The following is a 14,924-nucleotide window of genomic DNA, read 5'->3' on the forward strand; positions in this document are numbered from 1 at the left end:
ATGGATTACAATAAAAAAAATCCAAGACTGTTAGATTTGGAAGGATTCGATATAAGATATGGTTGGCATGCATATCTATTTTATGATAAGGTAAAAGTAAATAAAGACTTCTTAAATCATTATGTTAGAAAAAGCTTATATATGGTATGGATGAAAAACAAACTTGTGTTAGAACCAGAAATCCCACTTTGGGTATCTCCACTGGAAGTTATATCTAGAAAACAGAAAAATATGCAACAGACATGGCCTACGTATGGACAACTGCATGTTCCCCCAGGTGCAAAATACGAACTTAAAAAACTAGATCTTATGCAGGATTGGAATATCTCTTGGTTTCAGTATCACCAGATTAGCACCTTATTCAAGCAAGATTGTTAAAAGGGTTTTAATCGATCAAAGTCAGAATATGAACAACAGTTCTGTGACAAGGAAGACAAACTAGTTTCTAGGATGTACGATCTGTTATTATTGGAAGATACAAGAACGGAAGTAGTGAAAACTTCAATGATTAAATGGGCTCAGGATTTTGGTTACAATATAGACTTGGAGAAATGGAGAAAACTATGGATAGAAGACATGAAATACACTGCCTGTTCTAATTTAAAGGAAAATAATTTTAAGCTGATGTTTAGATGGCATTTAACTCCTAAGAAGTTGGCTTTAATTTACAAGAACATGTCAAACAAATGTTGGAATTGTAAAAAAGAGGAGGGTTCCTATAAACATTTATGGTGGACTTGTAATAAGTCTAAAGGCTATTGGGATTTAATATTCAATGAGCTTAAAGTGTTTAAAATGACTTTCCCTAAGAGCCCAGAAACAATACTATTAGGTATTGATAACAGTTCATTGCCTAGGAAATAAATGGAAAGACATCCACTGCCTGAGTAAAAAGGATTGGATACTTAAAGTGTTAGAGTTGGCAGAAATGGCAAAGCTAACAGCATTATTAAGAAATAAATTTGAAGCATTTAAAAGGGAGTGGGACCCTCTTCTTGTTTACCTAAAAACATATTATAAAATGGATTTCTATCAGGCTTTTGAGTGGTAACAAAAATGTTTTTAAAATGACCTAGAGCTGACTTTCGTGTGATTTATCGGGGGGGAGAACGATTAAATTACAGGCAAGACTTGGGTATTGTAACTGATACTTGTTCTAATGATGAGATGGAAGTCCTCTTGTCTTTTTGTGTGTATGTTTGTTTTGTTTGTGGTTTTTTCTTTCTTTTTTCTTTTTTCCCTTTTTTTCCTTTTTGTGTGTGCATGTGTGTTTTATGTTGTGAAAAATTGAATAAAAACTTCTGGGTTTTTTAAAAAAGACAATACATATTTGAATGAAAGCATGAAATAATGGGTAATTAATTTTAGCAATAGCATGTTTTTTAAAATCACGGAAATACTAGGCCTTAACATTTAAATGAAGCTTACCATCCGTCCCCCACCAAAAAACAAAAACAAAACCACCTTGCGAGCTTTCTTTGCTTAAATGTTATGGCCAGAAATTCCCTCCATGCTGTCCTGCATTGGCATGACTTGTACAGAGTGAATTACCACTTTGGTTTCACTGTGGACATTTTCTCTTTTTCTCTTTCAGATCTCACGAATGTTAGCAGCTAAAACAGCCTTGACGATTCGTTATGATGCACTTGGAGAGAGCTCCAGTGCCGAGATGGGAGCGGAGAACAGACTGAAAGTGGAAACCAGGCTAAGGCACTTGGAGGAGAAAGGGGTGAGCCTGTGAAAACGTGGAGGGGATCTTCTTGTGGGAAGGGATAGTTCATCATTTTCTTCCCTAGATTGTAATTCAGGCAAGATGGTAATGAAGGAAACCCATGCTGCTGTTGGTAGTTAGTGTTCTGAGGTTGGGTGGAATGTTGTGTTCATTATGTATTGCTTGATAACTTTTTGCAACTTCATACAAAAATATGTGTTATGAGTAATGATAAAACACAAATAATAGTGAAAATTTTATCCTCACCCTTGATATTCATTAGCACTCCAGTGGAGTGTGAATCCCCAGAGCTGCTTCTTTTTCCTTAGAATTTCACACATGTGACCATCAGCTGTTGACTGCAACATCAAGCAGTGACTTCCTTGTGTGAAACACCTATCACAGATCTAACACAAGAGCTTCCAACTCTCTTGCACCTCAGACACAATATTTCTCAGGGGAGGCAGTTCACACATTCAGCTGCAAGTCTTCAGAGTTGTTGAGTGATCCAGACGCCACTTGGTACCTTAATGTGTTAACAACAGAATAAAGCTATTAAGAATGGAGAGGCAGACAGGCAGGGTGAACTTGATTTTTCCAATCGGTTCCACTGATTTCCCTCCCCCCCCCCGCCCTTGGCTCTCTGTGGGTGAGTGTAGATATGCCAGAGGAATAGCCAGTAGAGTAGTGTGAGGTGGTCACATCTCGCTTGCCATTAGCTGGTGCACAAGGCATTAGCCAAGGTGGTTCCCTCTTCTTAGTCACCTGACAATGTTATGATTGAGGACTTGTAGCTAAAACCAGGGTGCAGCTTGCTTTTCTTCTTCTCAGCCGGGGGGTGGGGGGGAAGAATGTGGCACACACAAATTCTGGAATGATAGGAAATATAGTGGTTGGGGCAGTTCTTCTAAACTTGGATAATCGGTCATTTAAAATGTGTTCAATGTGTAAAGTGCAGCAGAAGAGTTTGAGACCCCTTTGCTGATCAGGCCACTAATTCATGATTATAGTGGTGGGTTGGAAGAGATGAGTGAGCTGTGGTGTGGCCCTGCCCCAGAATTCCCTAAATCCTTGGACTAGCCTGCAGAGGTTTACAGGATACATGTGATCCTGACTAGAATACTAGATCACAAGGCAGCACCCTCTCGGGCTGGTTTTAAACATAGCTGTGCTCAATACTATGACAGACGTTGAGGCACTGCCTGCCCACTTGCCAGTAGCTGCCAAGCCACAGAATGATTTTCTGTGGGATATGAGAGAGACTTCAGGCTTCTGGGTACTGAAAATATGTGGGTGTGGCCAACAGCTACACAGAGAAGGAAGGGCGAGGACCTTAATAGTTTGGGCAGGATGAGCACAGTATATGACAGTGATCTTGCTACCACTAGGGGATAGATGCACCTTTGAAATGTCAAATAGGAAACTGACAAGCCATTGCTCTGTATAGTAATACGCTAGGTACCAGGCAGCTAATATTGGTGCTCTCAACAGTTTTGAATGCCAGCTTTCTCAGTCCTCATCCACACTGGATAGTATCCAGACTAGTACTTGCATGAGGAAAACTCTCCAGTTCTTGCGAGGTTGGGGTGGGGGACATTTTTGCCAATCCTGCCTCCCCTTTGCAACCCCCTGTGCACTCCAGAAATTATGCTCTTGGGCACTGAAGGCTGGGACAGCAGTAGGTAGAAGGAATTATGAAAATCAACCCTCCCCCGCCTTGGGCAAGCAGAAGAGTTCCATTGCCTCTGGGGCCTGGTACAGTAGTCTCACTTCTCTTCTATGATGATCTTGGACTAGCTTCCAGGCTATGTTGTGGTGAAAGGCTCAATAATCCTAGAGGGGTCGCTTCAGGATTTTATTTTATTTTTAAAAAAAGACTTGACAAGTTTAACCCAACATCCATGTGAGTGAAGAGAACTTGCATTTGAAGAAGCTTCATCTAGGGTTCTTTTTCTTCCCAGCATGCTTCCTAGCATTGAAGAGAATTTTTCATTCTCTTCGAGGGCACCGTTTCTTATGCTGAGGCTTCTTTTTTAATTTTAGTGGTAATTTGTGGCTTTCTCCCCCTCAGATAAGACGAATAAGTGGCACAGGGAAAGCCCTGGCCAGGGCCGACAAATATCAGTACAAGAGGTGGGTAGCTCTAATTGTGTGCCTGTGTAGTTCTTTATTTTCCTACTCAGATACTTAGGTTTTAAGCTTGTTAGACGGAAATTAAAGAAATGTTTTAGGTTATGTTAGGATCAATAGCAGCATTGCCTTGCATTATTAATAGCAAATTATTTGCATTTAACTCTCTTATGGAGCAGTACAAATGGATATAGAGAAGATATAATTTTCTAAAGGGAAGGGTTGTTGATATTCTGTTAGAGCTAATAGTGCACACAGCAGCTTACATCCAAACTAAGTTGTCTGCAGGGAACACGTCTGTCTGTGCACAGAGGGAAGGAGCCATTTTCAGTGATCCCACCTCTTCTATCTACAGCTGTTGAGGCCATCTAAAGATATGTCCCTGAGGGTTGTGGGACCCCAAGGATGTATGCTTAACTTGTCTTTTTAAATTTCAGTGGGACTTCCTGAGTGAGTTTAGTCAGGACGTTAGCCACCAAAAATTACAAATTTTCATCCTCCTCTCCCCCGCCCTTGATCTGATGTTTGATATATTACGTCTGTGACAAAGCAATAAATACACAGTGTAGTTATTACATACTAAACCAATGCTTCTGTAAACAAAGGTCCAAATTATACTTCATCTCATTTTGTCAGTAAAGGGAGAGCATGTCTTCTGAAAAGTGTCTGTCTTTTTCTTCCTAATTCTTAAGTCCACACTCTGGAATATTTTCAGTTTCAGTTATTCTCCATGTTTTTGCCAACCAGTGTTTTAATGCCAGAGGCACTTGAGATGGCCATTTACTCGCCACTAAGATGTTTGCAATCAGGGTGGATTTGATTTAAATCAAACTGATTTAAATCACTAGCAGGGTGGATAAAAATCAATGATTTAAAAAAAAAATCTAAAAAATTGGATTTTTTTTCATTTAAATCAGATTTTTTTTATTTTTTTTTTTAAAAATCATAGATTTTTATCCACCCTGCTAGTGATTTAAATCGTGATTTAAATCAGTTTGATTTAAATCAAATCCATCCTGTTTGCAATGTTAAGGGATTTAAAGCCATTTCAGTGTTCTGTTCAAGTAGCCCCATTTAAATGAGATAAATGGGGCCATGGGTACCATAGAACCAAGTATCAGTCCAATGGAACAAAGTACTTCCTTTCAAATTATGAACAAGCTCACCAAGTTTTAATAAAAGCAGTATTAGGGACTGAATATCTTTAGCAAGAATGTGACAACCATTTCTGTCAAATTTGTTGAAGTCAGGTGCAGGGTAAGATACTAGAAAAATAGTGCATTATGACTACAGGAAGTCCCCAACTTACAAATGGGTTGTGTTGCAAAAGTTTATGAGTTGGATGTTCATAACTCAGAACACATATAGTTCCCAAGAGTGATGACTTGTTTGTATGTGCGGGTTGGTGTTTGCAAGTTAGGGACTTTCTTGTTGTAATGTGTTATGGAGCTTTGTTTGTAAGTAAGAGTGTTTTTTTTTTTCCCTTTCCTCTGGCTTCACACATTTCCTTTTTTAAAAAAACTTTTGTCATTCAAGTGAAGTGAAGACGTATGACCCTTCTGGGGAATCTACCCTCCCTTTGGTTCCAAAGAAGCGCAAAATTGAAGTGGAAGAAGGAGAGGAGACTGTTCCAGTAAAAGCCAAGAAGGCGAAAATAGTAGAAATCAAAGGTTAGTTACTGTGCCTATGGCCCTGGAGTCTTCGTTGCATCTGGGAATTGAAGGTTCTGATCAACATTCAGCTTCTTTGTTTTCCATTCAGTCTGTAAAACTAGTTCACTGTATTCTATGGATAAGCTTGAGCCCTTGCATCTATGTTTTCTTGGCGTTGCCTGTAGCAAAGTAAATCTCCTGGGTGCTTTCAAAATGGATTTGTAGCTCAGTGGTAGAACGTCTGCTTTGCATGCAGAAGGTCCCAGCTTCAGTCCCTGGCATCTTCAGGGAAAGACGCCTGTCGGAAATCTTGGAGAGCGGTTGTCAGTCAGTGTAAGGCAGCTTCCTATGTTCCTAGTTGAGTTCTCCATTCCACTTCAGCCTCAATAATAGAAGCTGGTTGCCTTGGTTTCCTGCTATGCATGTTTAGTAACACACCAGTACATAGGATCATTTTTCCACTTCTGCGTCCTGTTTTTATCCTGGTTTTAATCTAAGAATTGGCAGAGAATGGTCTTCTGTGTCTGTTTTCTTTCTAGCAAAGCATGCCAGACAGGCCTTAATTTGCAGCCTAGGAAATGTGCCCATGTTGTAAATTACATTGTCACTTAATGTTAAAATCTTGGTTAAGTTCTGCACAGCGTAGGAAGTGAAGAGAAATGTTGATGCACAAAGCTCACCAAATGCTTGTGGCCAGCATTACCATATTATGTGTTTATACATTCCTTCGGGGAGTTGCTTTGCCATCCCTATTCAAAACAACGTTAATTGTTCCTTTGCTGATTCTTAGATTTTCTTGCACCTAATTAGCCTTCAAATGTTTGTGTCTCTACAGACTTTTCTGCTATGTTAAGTTTAGTTGATTTGCCCCTCTCTGAAGTGGCACATCTTGGCTTATAAAAGCATTGCCTTTAGTAGCACTTGAACACATGTTGTGATGTTCTTGGTAGAGAGACCTCCATTGCTGGCTTCTTTTTTTGTTGATTCAGGCTTAATTTGCAAATTCAAATCAACTTTTAGCAATGTAAAAGGCAAATGGCTGCAAGGGAGCTTTTAACTGCAAAAGCAATATGAAAATGTTTGACCTAACTATAAGACTTCAGATGCTGTTCTGTTTGAAGAAGGCTTTTATAAAATAAAAAGATAAAATCTTAAATCTTTCACTGAAAAAGTTGTCTCTAGAAAATACAAATACATCTCAATATCCAAGTCAGTGGGATAGGTCATGCAGTTTTTAGCTGTGTCACATGTATGCCACCCTCCGAAACAGTAGAATTCTTTACATGGTACTGGCACAAATATACTGATGTTTTTAACTGAGCACGGGGCTTTCCTTGGGGATTGGTGCTCAAACTTCAGCGTGTGAGGCCCAAGGCAGCCCACTGTTTCAAATGAGCTGGTTTATTTACACACTAGTAATTAGAACAGGTATAAATCAAAAGTACTGGCATATGCAGACATTTCCTCCTTACGTACTGTTTTTAAAATACTTGTAATGTAAAATCCAACCTATTTCTAACCTATAAGCCTGCCAACCCTTCTCTCGCACCATCCCAGCTTTTGGAAAGAAATGCTCCAAAAGGGACCTGCATGCTAAATCCAAATGCAGGCCAATGAGCAAGCTTCCTTTTTGTCCTTGACCTCATTGTGACATAAACGTGTTATGACCAACACGGCTGGAAATAAGCTGTTTAAATCTTCACAAAGGCATGCCTGCCAGTTCTGAAGTATCAGTGGAGACGAAAGGAAGGAGAAATGAGCATTTTAATTTGCAACAGGCTACAGTGCAGGGTGTCCATGGGAAATAGTTGATTATTTTTTCTCAAGATAACCATTCTTGCCTATGGACTGAAAACATGTTTTCTGTAGCACAGCTTGTTAGAGAGGAAATAAGATTTACATAATTCTATGCCACCAGACAAATATGAACTTGGAGGCACTGTTCCCTCTAATGTGTGTGCATGTGCGTGCACTCACAAGTTTTCTGATGTCCGCTCAGTTAATTTTCGATCCTGCTCAGGTTGAATTAGGAAGGCCCTACTCTGAATTCATGTGTGCGCACAGTGCCTTGATACTGCTGCCCAGAACTAAATGCATTCTGCACAGAGATGAAAAAAATTAGAGGGACCACAGCTTGGAGGCTGCAGATGCATTCAGCATTGAGGAAGAGGGTTTTACTAAAGCAATCTTCCTAGGCCTGTATTGATTCCTGTTGATTTCTAGGCAGAACATACAGCTCAGAACCTGCACTGACAGACTTGGGATATCTGTATGGTAACTAGAGACAATGGAGGGGACCAGTCTCCTGCCCTTACAGTAACTGTGGAGAAGGGAATTCAGCAAGTGTAGCTTTTCTCACCTCTGCATGACCAGCTGCTACTGCCATAGTCTGTTTTGCAGACAGTTACGGTATAAGAACCTTGTAGCTTGCTTTGCATATAAGCATTCTGGTTATTCACATGCTTGTGACCACCACTTTCCCAATGTGCTGTTTCAGATTTTAGGATGAACAATGATCATTCCCTTTAGTAGACCCGTCTTCTCTCCTATAACAGTCTGTTCAATTGGGGCATCAGAGTTGCCTTTCTCTTGAGGGGCTGCCCAAGTCCTGAACCAGAGAGATTGGTATTTCTGAATAGGAAAATTTCCAGGACCATTCTTGTGCAGATTTCCTCATTTACATATTTGTGTGTTCTCAAAAAAATACTATACTTCAAAGCTTTATATAGAAAGGTTTTTTTGAATTGGAATACTAATATGTACCTTCTCTCACACGTCCTACAGATAATCACCAGAAAAAAACATTAATTACAATTCTGAAATGGTTGAACTTGCCTAATACTGTATTAGCATCCATTCATTACTAATGGATTTTATGAAGCATTGCTGGACATCTGGACATGCACTGTGGATGTGCAGCAGTGCAAGTTCCAGACTACTGTTGTATTCTCACTTGAGTAGGCAAAAGGGTGACTTTCACCAATCTTTCCTCCCGTCTGTAACCCACTGTGCATCACCTAAATATGTCCCCGAAGGTCGTGTGAAACGTCTGAACAAAACATTGAACAAAAGTGCTATAAGACTTGTTTATTTGGTTCTGCCCTCTGTTGCTAGTTCTAGTTTACTTTTAGCAGAGTGTTAAAGTTCATTGATCTTGGTATTCAATGTACTGCTGTTTGCCCGGAATCCTCTGGGTAGTGTAGACTAAAAGAGCTGATAAATAATCTCTGTCATTCAGGGTGGAGTGCTATGTGTTTGCATGTGCACATAAAGCACAATAGTAGTGTTTTGAACAAGTGGGGCAATACAGTGCTGTAGCAGTTTCCTATCTTGAGCAGGAGGTTGAACCAGAAGACTTCCAAGTCTTCCAACTCTAAATTGTGTGACTAGAATCCAAAAAATTGTGCACTAAATTAATTCTCATTCATGCCTAAAACGTTTCTCCTAGGCATTTCCAAATTGAGCAGAAGTTGACTGGTAACATTGCTCATTCTTGGCACATACCTTTTGCTGCCTTTTTTAGCTTGTATGCCCTGGTGCTTTTTTAATTCTATCCTGACTCATTATGGCTTTTTCTCCTCTATAGAAGAAGAAGAAGAGGAAGAAGAAGAGCAGGAGGAGGATGAGCCTGTGAAGAAGAAGAAGAAAAAGGAGAAAAAGAAAGTTCAAGAAGTAGTGGTTTGGGTAGAGGAAGAGGAAGAACCACCATCAACTAGCGCAGCTGTGGAGGTGAGACATCTTAAATTATTAATCCTCTCAGTTCTTCAGAGTTCTTCTTTGCTGCTTATATGCGCATCGGTTTGGAGGTGTAGTAGCTCCCAGCATCCTTGTTTTTTTGCTTTCTGCCCTATATTGTTTTGTCTATTAAATAGTCAAGCACATTTGGAGGACTGAATTCTCCAAATGTCACTAGGAATTCATTGGAGTTTGGGATCACCATAATGTGTCTTCTGAAAACACACATCATGAAAATCTATTACACTGAGTTCAAATAAACTCTGTTTTAGAACAAAGGTAGGCAGACTTATCAACCCACTAAAAAACCTAGAGGCTCTGAAATGGCAGAGAAAGATATGGCAATACTCTGCCTTCTTTTTTATTCATGTAGGTCTACATTGTTTTGTTCTACTAATCTCCACAACAACAAAAACCCCACATTGGCCTGTTTATGTATTTTGCTTCACATTCTCCAGTTCTTTACAATTTTTCAAGGCCATGATAAATTGGAGAGCTGTTGCAGTGAGAGAAATGACATTCCCAGTGTCTGTCTTATGAATCATGAACCAAATTCAATGACCTGTGTGCATACAAAGTACTATATCAGTGGACTATCTGCACAGATTGGAGGAGGGAATGTTCTAGTTACAGAAAGGAAACAATTGCAAACTATTCTGTAGTGCTTGATGGTGAGCATCTCCTCTCTGTTAAACCCCCCCCCCCCCGCAGTACTCTCTTCTGCATAAATTGAAGACGAATTGTTTTGTTGTTGAGATGCTTGGAAAGGAAAACCTTATTTTCTGCTGCTGAGTGCTATTGACTCATTTCATTAGGGTGCTGTCAGTGGTAACCATGGATTCCTGTAGTTCTTGAAGATCTTAGTGGTGATCTAGTGTCCTTCACAACATGGTCTTTGTGCTTGTGCAGTAGTCGCTACAGAAGGATTTAAAGTTCCTCAAAGCTCCCTGAAGCACCACACTTCACACGTAGAGCACAGGTATGGTGGCAGAGCGCTTTCTAGTTCAGTTCCTTCTCGACTGCTGTTGCGTGCACTTTCCTCAGTATTCGCTCCTCAGTCCTGAAATACAAAAGTTTAAAGGTTGCTCTGTTGGTTTTTCTGACATTGGATCAGTTCAGACTAATTTGCTTCTTTTTGTTCTAATGGGCATGTTAAAAGCTTTTAAAAGAAGTGTCTCTCCTCCTTCCCTCCTCCTACAAACATGACCTCTGTCTGCTTTGCTTTGGGGAGGATCATATTGCACTCACCTGCAAGGTTTGCCTGTCTAGTTCTAAACACACTAGAAGGAGTGGAATTCTTTTAAAGGGCTGCCTTGTACAAACAGGCACTATGCCCTCTGACCCTGATGCCAAGGTGTCCACGACCGTCGACTTAGTTGATATCGACATTCTCGAAACCGGGCTTGACTCAGAAATCTTCCCCGATTGGATACTGTGTAGGGTGCTTTTAAGAAACCTCAGGATATCTCAAAGGATAGGCACCACAAAAAGTGCAAGCATTGAGAAGACGATTCCTCATCCCAATCTAAACATTGAAAGACTTTGTTGATGTCAGCTTCAAAACCGCCGGCCTCAAGCCTGGAAACTTCTCATAGGTCAACCCTTACCTCCAACAGCTAAAAGCTATCAACTATCTGCCTCGGTGTTGATTTGCCCATCCATCTTCAATGTAGACTCATCTACTGTCCTTGACTTACTCAGCCATCGTCTTCAACACCGACAATGCCAGACAGAGTTCAGACACTTTCCCCATATGTGGTTCAGGCTGTCCACACTCACTCATCCTCTCCTCACCAGAGATTGAAACTGCTTCGACTGATCCTCCAATGTTGCTTGTACCGACTTTGCTGCTGGCATTGTTCCAGATGTTGGTCTCCATGCCAGTCCTACCTCCCACCTCTTCTGGGGTCCAAACCTCATCATTGTCTTTTCCGATACTGGTCAGCTGAGCCTCCATCGCCTAGAAACCCACTGGCACCTTCGTCTATCTCCACGTCGCCTGTCTTAGGCTCCCATTTTTCCATTAACGCTGTCGGTATCGAAGGACTTCTCATCTGTTTGCGGAATGAGTTTTGTTCTGGGCAGCAGTATCAAGGCAGTGTGTGCGTACATGCATTCAGAGTGGGGGCCTTCCTGAGCAGGCTGACACCCTCTGCCTAGCCAGTGTGAGCTGCACCAGCATGCTCTCCATCTTATTTCCCTCCCTGGAAAGAGAGACTCAATTTTTTCACTCCCTTCATACTCCCCTTACAGGAGGAGAATGCATTATTGGAGCTTGCCAGGTGCTCTTGATCCAGGATTACATCAGGATGGGGGGAAGGTTTAAAGATCCACTCTACAAGCCTTCCTCATCACTCCCTTATGACTATGAGGAATCTATACAGTGTTTGACTCCCTTCTCTGGTGGACCCTACCACAGAATCTCACGATGGGACTCATACTACATATCATCATCCTCCTCCTACAGCGACTGTGACCACAGATGCTTCCCTAAAGGGTGTGTGGGTGTGCTCCATTGTCTAGGACTTCACACACAAGGCTTGTGTGACAAACAGTAGTCATCCCTACATAACAGTTTACTAGAACTGGCTGTTCTTAGATTTAAAGTCTCTTCTCCCACTTCTGAGCAGCCAGACGATCTAGGTGTTTCTGGCCAACAGCACAGAAATTGCCTACATCAATTGGCGCGGGTGGGGGTGGGTGCAGTCTTCAAGTCCTTCTGTACACTAGCTATTCAACTTTGGGGGTGGTCTGTATGCTATAAAATTTATCCTCTAACCCTTCACATAAAGAGCACTGACAACACTCTGGCAGACAGTCTCGGCAGACAAACTGATCTGGCCTGTCAACAGGAATAGAAACACGATGTTCTCTCCAATCTCTTTCTTTGCTGGGGGACTCCCCAAGTTGACTTCTTTGTGACACTACACATCAAAAAATGCCCCCTTTTCTGCTCGAGCAGGAGTGGGGAAAGGATCCCTGGGAGATGTTTCTCAAATCCCCTGGGACACTCATGAGTTCTACCTTTTTCCACCCTTCCCAGGGTTCTGTCCAGGGTTCTAAGCAAAATTCTTCATCACAAAGCACACTGCATCATACTTACTTCGTGGTGGCCAAAACAGCCTTGGTTCACTCTCCTCTTCAGACGGTCTCAAGGATCCATCGTCTCCTCCATCAACATCCCAACCTTCTGTCCCAGAACAGAGGCAGAATCCTTCTTTGCAGTCTCCAGACCTTGAACATGACTGCTTGGAAGCTGAACTTGAAGATGACATTCTACTGCATTAGAGGAAGGTTTCCACTAGGCATAACTATCATTGCAAATGGAAAGGCTTTGCAAATTATACTAAATCTAAGGAATTTGAACCTAATTATACAGAGGACTTGCCTTTGTATGTCAAGTCCTTCTGTATCTTGCATCCCTGAAATGTTCAGGCCTTTGTAATTCATCTATTAAGGTCTATACGGCAGCTTTGTCTGCAGTACATACAGGTTGGGACTCAAACTCTGTTCTCCCATCCTTACTGTAAAAGATTGCTTAAAGAAGTGAATAACCTCTTCCCACCAATCAGGAAGCCAGTTGAACCTTGGAGTCTCTCCCTGGAGCTCTTGACACTTACACAGACCCCATTTGAACCACTGTCCCCAGCACCTTTTTAAACTGCTCTCCCTGAGGGCAGCCTTTTTATCATTATCACTATTGCTAGAGTCAACGAACTCACTGCCTTAATCTCTATCTCCTTCATTACCTTGTTTACCAAAAAATTGATTGAGAACGGACCCTGCTTTCTTAACTAAAATAGTCTCCAACTTCCACATTAACCAATACATTATCCTTCCAACCTTCTTTATGAACCCTGTTTCGTCCCTATAACGCACTCCTCTTCTACATGAACAGAAGACTTTAGAAAGTCTAATAGATTATTTACCTTCAAAGGTGATAAGAAGGGCCAACCTTCTGGTCTGGCTGATCCAACTTACCTTCACTTTTATGAGAAACAGAGTAAAACCATCTACCACGATTAAGGTTCATTCTGCCAGAGCTATGGCCACCTCAGCAGCTCACCGGTCTGGTATTAATTTCCCTGACTTTCAAGAAGCCACTACTTGGTCTACCAACTTACTCTTTGTAAAACACTATGCCTTAGATATCCATTCTATGGCTGAGGCTAGTTTTTGTGCACATTGTGATACCAGATCACCAAAAGATCAAACGTTATAGGTAAGCAATCTGTTCTTTATCTAAAGGGATTAGCAGATAAACATACCGTATTTTATGGACTATAAGACTCACTTTTTTCCTCGAAAAATATCCGCCAAAATTCAGGAGCGTCTTATATGTTTTAACAGTTTAATATGTTAAAACTCTGAAAAACTGGATTAAAATTAAGGTGCGTCTTATAGTCTGTAGCGTCTTATAGTCCGGTAGGTGGAATAAGACCATGGGTACAATTTATCTTGTTTAAAGAAAATAATCTTGTTTAGTTTCCCCCCAAAGGCTAATTTTAAACTGTTTCTTTTCTGTACCAATGTGAGTTGAACATAGCAATACTTATTATCATTTGCAGAATACAGAGAAGAAGAAGAAGAAAAAGAAGAAAATAAAAGTAGAACCAGAAGATGACTAAGTGAAGCAATGCACAGTCTATTTGAACAGCATACATCTGGTTTCTGGGACACTTGCTTATAAAATGTTTTGTTCTGAAATATAATTTGCCCCATCTTTGAGCAAGGCTGAGAAATTCTGTGCATTTTCTTTGGGGCAGATTTTATTCCAGCTTTAGTTTAACCCCTGCCCTGGCAGTAATGCGTCAATATCAGATCCTTTTATGTGGATTTTGATTCTGAATAAACATACTACTTTTGTGTGTGTATGTATATATATAAATATTTGTTTCTGATTAGCTGATATTCTAGCTGTCAGTTTAATTTTGTGAAATATGTCAAGGTATTTTTTAAACATCTGAAAATGCAATACTCTGCTTACATTATTATGAGAAGTCATGGGAGGAAATCCTACGAAATGAGTTGGAAAAAGATTTGCTATATTATTGAGTATTAATGTGTGTTTTCTCAATATTTTTAATTGAGAAAATTATGTAAGTGGTAATAGACATGCTGAGAATTGACAAGTAAGTTTGATACTGTCTGGCTTGTAACTAAGCAGCTGCAGAACGCAATGAAGAATAAAGACATTTTCCCCCTGTGTCATGCTTCTGATGCCTTGTGTTCAGGCCTTTTATTGACAGAGTGGAAACTACAAACATACCTGGTCTTTAAAGACCTACAGAAATTTGAACTTTAGGGTTGTTTTTTTTCACAGTAGAGAACTATATAATCAGCACTCTTCCTTTGGGCTGTATGTACTATAAGTTGTGTTATGACTATCTACTAGGCTCTTTGCTATTTCAAAGTGCTCACATAAAGTCATATAAGGTACCAGTCAGCAACTGGATTTTGTTCCAATTTTCCATGTTAGTGTTAAGTGCTGTGAAAAAAACCACCAAAAACCTGTGGAGCCCATGGCAAGATGCAAACAGATGTCTGTGACAAGTAGTGATGGTTCACCAATATCTCAAGTCTCTGGAAAGCTGCTGCCTATTCATAGCTTAAGTGTAGACAAATGTTTGGAAGGGCTTTTTGTGGAGAAATGTTCATTAAAATGCCAAAGTGGTTTGCAATATTATTAAAACACT

At 40.5% G+C, this 14,924-nt stretch overlaps 1 protein-coding gene across 1 annotated transcript in view; it reads left to right on the forward strand.

The window, feature by feature from the left end:
- Positions 1-14,434, forward strand: part of NOP58 (NOP58 ribonucleoprotein) — a 34,406-nt gene extending 19,972 nt beyond the window's left edge. The window contains exons 11-15 of the mRNA XM_053284169.1: positions 1,595-1,729; positions 3,783-3,844; positions 5,378-5,511; positions 9,080-9,222; positions 13,797-14,434. Of these exons, the coding sequence (XP_053140144.1) occupies positions 1,595-1,729; positions 3,783-3,844; positions 5,378-5,511; positions 9,080-9,222; positions 13,797-13,856 (534 nt within the window). The 3' untranslated portion in view covers positions 13,857-14,434. The remainder of the gene's footprint in view (positions 1-1,594; positions 1,730-3,782; positions 3,845-5,377; positions 5,512-9,079; positions 9,223-13,796) is intronic.
- Positions 14,435-14,924: the final 490 nt, after the last annotated feature.

This window comes from Hemicordylus capensis, chromosome 1 (assembly GCF_027244095.1).
Source record: "Hemicordylus capensis ecotype Gifberg chromosome 1, rHemCap1.1.pri, whole genome shotgun sequence".
Taxonomy (NCBI): domain Eukaryota; kingdom Metazoa; phylum Chordata; class Lepidosauria; order Squamata; family Cordylidae; genus Hemicordylus; species Hemicordylus capensis.